The 6,669-nt window shown below is 31.4% G+C and overlaps 3 protein-coding genes across 3 annotated transcripts; 2 read left to right on the top strand and 1 right to left on the bottom strand.

Moving 5' to 3' along the window:
- Nucleotides 1-137: 137 nt before the first annotated feature.
- Nucleotides 138-1,810, bottom strand: Gasz (ankyrin repeat, SAM and basic leucine zipper domain-containing protein 1). The gene is made up of 3 exons (XM_070649675.1): nucleotides 1,197-1,810; nucleotides 882-1,126; nucleotides 138-807 (listed from the first exon to the last, which is right to left on the bottom strand). The coding sequence occupies exons 1-3, from the start codon at nucleotides 1,761-1,763 to the stop codon at nucleotides 204-206; spliced, it is 1,416 nt and encodes a 471-aa protein (XP_070505776.1). The 5' UTR covers nucleotides 1,764-1,810; the 3' UTR covers nucleotides 138-203.
- A 128-nt stretch (nucleotides 1,811-1,938) lies between these two features.
- Vsp37A (Vacuolar protein sorting 37A) lies at nucleotides 1,939-3,115 on the top strand. Its single transcript, XM_070649641.1, has 3 exons — nucleotides 1,939-2,058; nucleotides 2,117-2,303; nucleotides 2,365-3,115. The coding sequence occupies exons 1-3, from the start codon at nucleotides 1,997-1,999 to the stop codon at nucleotides 2,968-2,970; spliced, it is 855 nt and encodes a 284-aa protein (XP_070505742.1). The 5' UTR covers nucleotides 1,939-1,996; the 3' UTR covers nucleotides 2,971-3,115.
- LOC139097699 (N(G),N(G)-dimethylarginine dimethylaminohydrolase 1) lies at nucleotides 3,081-6,358 on the top strand. The gene is made up of 4 exons (XM_070649642.1): nucleotides 3,081-3,221; nucleotides 3,366-3,582; nucleotides 4,637-4,837; nucleotides 5,661-6,358. The coding sequence occupies exons 1-4, from the start codon at nucleotides 3,187-3,189 to the stop codon at nucleotides 6,009-6,011; spliced, it is 804 nt and encodes a 267-aa protein (XP_070505743.1). The 5' UTR covers nucleotides 3,081-3,186; the 3' UTR covers nucleotides 6,012-6,358.
- The last annotated feature ends 311 nt before the right edge of the window (nucleotides 6,359-6,669 follow it).

A 6,669-nucleotide genomic window follows, 5' to 3' on the forward strand; every position in this document is an offset into this window, starting at 1 on the left:
TGTCAAGTTACTAATTAAGGCTGCAGCATGTAAATTATGAATTATATTAATATTAAGAATACATTTGGGAATTTATGGATATAAAAAATTATTAAATCATGAGATCAGTGTCCAACAATAAGATTACTCGATCAACTTCATCTTATGTCCAACACACAGTCTTTATCAGTAAATACTTGAAATTTTTGAATAATTTAATTCAGTTACTTTGAACGAAAATACTTGATTGCAATGATTGAGATAATAGCCAACGGTAATACAGCTTTGACTGCAAATCCTTTCATTCCATATGAGTCAGATCCTTTAAGCACATTTGGTACGATTGATTGAGTTTGCTTTTTTATCAATAATGGACGTTTTGTCACCTTCATTGTCTTCATTTTACGGTTCAATTCGTCAATTTGATTTTGAAACTTTTTAAAATGTTCAATGGATATATCTTCAAAGGGATAATTTAATCCATAATCTGCTTTCAATCGTCTCAAATAAATCAGTTGACTTTTCAATACAATTGTCTGTCGTAGGATGTTGGCAAACAAGTAGACGAAATCGACGGGTGTTAGATGAGATCTAATATTCTCGGGTATGTAAATTGAGTTTTTGGTCCATTTTGCTTTAAAAAAGTTATGTAAACCGAGAAGTATCATTCGCCGTTGATAGGGTAATGGAATTCCAATTTCTTCAAGTTTCTTTTCATCGATAGTTAGAAATTGTTCCAATGATATATTTGCTTGAGAAAATTGTGTTATAAATCTCTCACAATCCATTCCTCGAAGCATAGTTACAATATCCGGAAAGTATGACGGACTGTTCATATGAAAATAAAGTGAATATTATGTATTTTGAGCTAAAATTGAACAGATGTTTTTTCGTAAGCTTACATGGAATTTTCTCCAAGAGTGTTAGGAACTAGTGAATCAAAAGAACTATAGCTGTAATATGATGATGGTGTCACATACTTGTACTCTTCTAAAGGAAATAATTCCAATATCTCTTCCGCATTGCATTCTTCAGCATACTTCTTTGGAGTAGTACCATAGCAATCACGGACATCTAAATCAATTTCCAATTCAAAGAGCTTTTTTGCAATATCTATGTTATTTCCTTCAATCGCATAAAACAGCACCTAAATATATGGAAGTAAAAAAGTCATAGATGCATGTGCACAAAAGATATTATTTTATGACAGTACTCACGTTTCGACCGGAGTTGTTGACGATATTGTATGACTCCCCGATTTTTATCAAGTATTCAATTACATTCAAATGACCCTTTTTTGCTGCCAGCATTAAGGCATTCTCTCCCACGTAATTTGTGCGGTTTATGAGTTTAGGTTCCGTTTTATGAAGGATTTTGATGATTTTAAGTATCTCATCCGAATTTTGAGTTGATGAACAAACAATCATAAGAGCTGTCTCACCATCAATCCGGATATCCACGTTTACACCTCTTTCTTCAGTTAGGAATTCAACAACTTCCGAAAATCCATATGAACATGCATAAAAGAGCAAATTCCAATGACCATCAATAGGTGAATCGATGTCAAATCCAGATCGAATTCCTTTATCTAATGTTTTACGTAGTTCAGGTACATTGTTGTCTCTCAAATGACTCAACAAGTTGTCACGAAATTCTTCGAATTCACTTTTTTGCACTTTTATCATTGGCTTTTTTGTTTTCTCGAAAAAATATCCATCACAGTCGTCGTAGCCTTCATTCTCGGAGTCTGAATAACCAGCAGGTAAATATGAAACTGATGCCATTATTATTTTGTTTTAAATATCTTAATTAACACTAATTTTTATGTGTTTATAAAAGTTATGCTTTTAGTAAACTTTTCTTTGTACTAAATTTTTTAACGGTTTTTAAAAATTTGAATTTTTAACGAAACATTCAAAGCAGCGCTTTGCAATGAAAAATAACAAGACTTAGTAAACTTGCAGAATATTTTTATTATCCAAAAATTAAATTTTAATTAACTAGACAATTTTAAAGGATGTTTAATGCAAAAGAGCAACGAAAAAGGCAAATTGATACTCTAAAGGTGTTTAATGATAAGTAAGTAATTCACATAAGATATATTAGTACTACAAAAATGTTTAAAAGTTAATTTTAGTGTTACAGAGATACAAGACGGTGAAAAATATACAATTAAGTTCCTTTCTGGAAAGAATGAGATTTCACTAATAATTGAATTAGATCACGACTTTCCATACAACATTCCGAAGTTATCTGTCGAGCCAAAGTTCCAGCATAAATGGATAGAAAATGATCAGATAACAAAGGCACCAGGAATTTTAAATGTAATTAATTAATTCAATTAGATAAAGTAATTCACATTACTAACAAAGCCTTTGTTCACAGTTTACAATCAATTCTGATTTGGGGAGAGTATGTCAAGTGATAATAAGAGAGTTTGAGAAGAATCCTGTTCAGCTTCAATCGCAGCAAATTGTAGAACCAGTAAAGATCCAGTCATCAATAAAGGAGATTGAAGGATTAGAAATCGATCAATTAAATGCATTACTCAATGATGACCAATATTTAGATGACTTTATTGAAGAGCTCCAGTCAGTAAGATCATTAAATGTTGAACTGGATTCACTAATTGAGAGTAATGAGAAGCAAGCTGTGAATAATTTAGAAAAGGAAGCAAAATTGAATAAGCTTAAAGGGTCAATCGAGTCATTATCTGTAGAATTTCTTAATCTAGGGGCTAAATATGAAGACACAAGTAGAAAGTACCACGAAAAGTCGGAAGAATACCTGCCAGAGAATATAAGACAACTCTTGGAGATAGCCGTGTCCAATGGAGAGTATCAATGTGAAGAATCAGTCGATGCATTTCTAAATGGCAAGCAGTCATCAAGTCAATTTCTCGAGAATTTTATGGAAATAAAGAAGCTCATTGCCATAAGAAAATTCAAAGAGGAGCGACTAAATTTTCAACTAAACCAACTCAAATTGTGATAATAGATATATAAGGCTATTCCAATGAATGTTATGTCTAAAATAATTCCAGTTTTATACCCGGCATCAAAAATTTCGTTAAAATTATTCCATCAATAAAGGCCCACCCCATCCATAAAATTTTTATTTATTGCACAGTTTCAAATTTTTTCTTCTCTTCTCAATTTATCGACTCAATCTTACAGTTTGCTGAGACATAGCTAACAATAAATTAAAATGCCGATGAGATATACGCATGCAATAGTCTCAAGGTAAGTGAATTAGTTTAATTCTATTAAAATCACCAAACATTCGTGGCTGTTAAGAAAAAATCAATAAATTTATCCAATAAAAATATTGATAAATCCAGTTCCTTAATTTTATTAATTCAATTAAATTAATTAATATGATTTCAGGATCCCATTGTCGTTAAGAACGAGAGGAATAGAAATTGATGTAGCGAAAAAAGAATTTGAAGCATACGTGCAACTATTGAGAGAACTGGAACTGGACGTCATTGAAATGCCACAAGATGAGGAGCTTCCAGAATCAGTCTTTATTGAGGACACGGCTGTTGTGTGCAATAATATAGCTCTAATGACAAAACCAGGAAATCCAACAAGACTTAAAGAGGTAAGCAGGTGGACATAAAGAGGAACGGATATTAGAGCAGCTTGACATACACGCCTAAATTGTTCTTGATACAAAAAGAAGAATGAATTAGCATAGCGCGAACAAATTTATTTAATATAAATTACTTTGCTTCGCATGCATTGTCATTTATAATAAATTATATTTTAAATAAGAAGGTGCTGCTATTTCCGAAAGAGATCAAAATCGCACGATATAGTGATATCAATTGAATAGAGACATTGACATGTCATGTCATGGAAAAAGTGTGTGATGTAATTGTTTAAGCGGCAATTTATGCTAGTGTGCTAAATTAAAATTTATTTACATTTCATTAGTGATGAGCAATAGCTGTACACCTCCTATAAAAAAAATTCTTGTTAATTTGTTGACATTAAGTCATCAAGTCATAGCCTTGGCTGGAGCACTTTTTATGAATAATTAATTTGAGGAGTTTGTGTCTTAGTGAATATTGAAGTGGAAATTAATAGAGCACGCCATGTGCTGTTGGATTTAACGGTCATTTAAGATTTTGAAGATTCTGGTTGAATTTAACGAATTTTTGAAATTTGAAACTCAGGACGAGTTTAACGAACTTTTGAAGTTTGAATTTGCTTCACACATTTAGATTTGAATTTGCTTTTGCTATAAAATATCCTATAATTTATAACGGCAATTTCAGATTTGAAATTTTGAACCAAATTTGAATGAATCTTGACCGTTATAAAATTTAATTTGCAATTCACTGAGTGGAACTAAATTAAAGCAAGCAAAAAAACCCACAACTAGTCCATAATTCAATCAAAATGAGAATAATATAATGCAAGTGAATGTAATAAATTACGCAAACAGTGAAACTAAATGATCATAAATAACTTTATAATCATATTTGGCTAACAAAATCTCACTCACGCCACACAGCACTTCCATTAGCGCTCACTATTTTAACGAAAATTTAATTATCATCTTTTTTTTGTTTAAAGCATTTATCTCATAATCAATATATTACCAGACATACACAAGCAATAAATAAAAACTTTTTCAACATACATTTTAGGTGGAGAACGTGCGTGCTATTTTAAGAAAGGAACTGGATTTGGCACTGTTTGAAATAGCTGATCCAAATGCCAAACTTGAAGGCGGTGATGTTCTATTTACTGGAAAAGAATTCTTCGTTGGAATATCTGACTTTACGAATGAGGCAGGCGCACGTGCTGTTGCTAATGCATTTCCAGAATTCCCATGTGTTCCAATTAGGGTAAGATTAATGGCTGATTTGGACTCACCTTATATTTCCTATAAACTAACACAAATTTTCATTTAATTTACCTTTTTAATGTAAAGATACTCTTTGTCACATAATTATTGTATTTTATGTATCACGTGTCTTACTACTTAACTTCCTCTAATTCACCGAGTAATTGTTTTTCTCTGTAAAACCTTTTTTCCCTTAAATGTTTTAACTAATGTAGGTAGATCGAAATGAACCGGTGAATGCAATAACTTTGGATTTAGTGAATGGACAAATTCAGGTTTTATTCTCTTTAAATTATGTCCTAAACAAATTCTGAATGCAAAATAAGAATCGGATTTTTTGCCTATTTATCTAGACGTTTTTTGCATTATCTATCCTTTTTTGACTATTATCATAATTGCATTTAAAAGCTTAAAGTAACTTAGATGCTCAATAGATCTGCTTTAATAAATCAAGTGCATTTTTGGGTAGAAAATTATAACGGCTGAAAAATATTCGAAAAATAACGGTCAATAAAAATTCAAATTCGATGAACCGATTCGAATCGGTCCTAAAATTTTCAAATATTTTTAAACCGTTAAATTTGTAAAAACGTAATTTTTGTCTTAATTTGCTAATTGCTTTTAAGGTAAAGATCCAAAAAAGCACTTCCAATAAATTAATTTTACTATCTTCTTCTGCACATAAACATCATTCAAAATTTCTGAATGCTACACAACATTTTCTTATTCTTTCACTTACTTTAATAATCTTTTAGGAAGAATGACAGATTAATAATTTTATTGTCTTAATAAAAATGACATTGATAACATTTCGGGTATTTTAGGTGACTGAGAAGCATCATCTTAAATATTATATATCAATGGCTGGAGAAGATCTAATGTGTGTCTCAAGTTCACCGCATTCTCAAGAAATTTTAAAGAGAATTGAACGGGAAGCAACCTTTACGTACCAAACCTTGACGCTCAGTGAGGAAAATGCTGCCAATGTTTTGTCCATTAATGGAACTTTAGTCCATCGATCTATCGATGAAATTCCAATCTCGTATCAAATATTAGCGGAGAAAGTCGACATGCCTAGACAAGTGCTCAACATGACAGAGTTGGGAAAATATTCGTCAGGATTGACATCCTGTTGCATTTTGGTAAAACGATCGCGTTACATCAGAAATTTATAAAGTTCAAAAGCATTTTAAATAACATAAATATGACAGTTACTTCCAGTTAATTTCTTCAGCAGCTAATTAAATGTTGTGTACTACCAAGAAATGATATTTTACAAAATAATTTAAGTTAATTTCACAAATCTCAAGAATTAAATACGTTCCATTTTTAATTATAGCTTATTAATACTTTTTCGAATTACATATTATGGACGGAGGTGTATTATTATGTTTAGGAAGCAATACGAATAGGCTGATCAATCAGTCATCGACACCAGGTACACGCGACTCGCATATTGTCGGGTTTAAACTGAATCCTGCATCAAGTCAGAGTGACGCCTACCTGGGGTCGAAGTTTTGATTGATTAGCCGTTTTGAGCTATTCTGGTAATGTGGGGATGATTGCTCTTTATAGACGGTGGATAGGAGAAATAGTAGACAATTCAGCTCATTTATAGCTAGTTTTCCACAATCTTATAGGATATAACGTAGGATATGACCCTTAAAATAAAGGCCAAATATGAAATATCATCAACATTAATCTTCATGCATGTTATAGATGAATTAGATATATCCAATCAAATGATACACCTCTAATAGATATTTAACAAAATACAATTATCATCCAATCCATATTGTCCAAATTTTTGCATTTATTTCTACATTTTTGCAT

The sequence above is a fragment of the Chironomus tepperi genome, unplaced genomic scaffold, assembly GCF_022539635.2.
Source record: "Chironomus tepperi strain 1889 unplaced genomic scaffold, CSIRO-AGI_Ctep_v1 contig_429, whole genome shotgun sequence".
Classification (NCBI taxonomy): Eukaryota; Metazoa; Arthropoda; class Insecta; order Diptera; family Chironomidae; genus Chironomus; species Chironomus tepperi.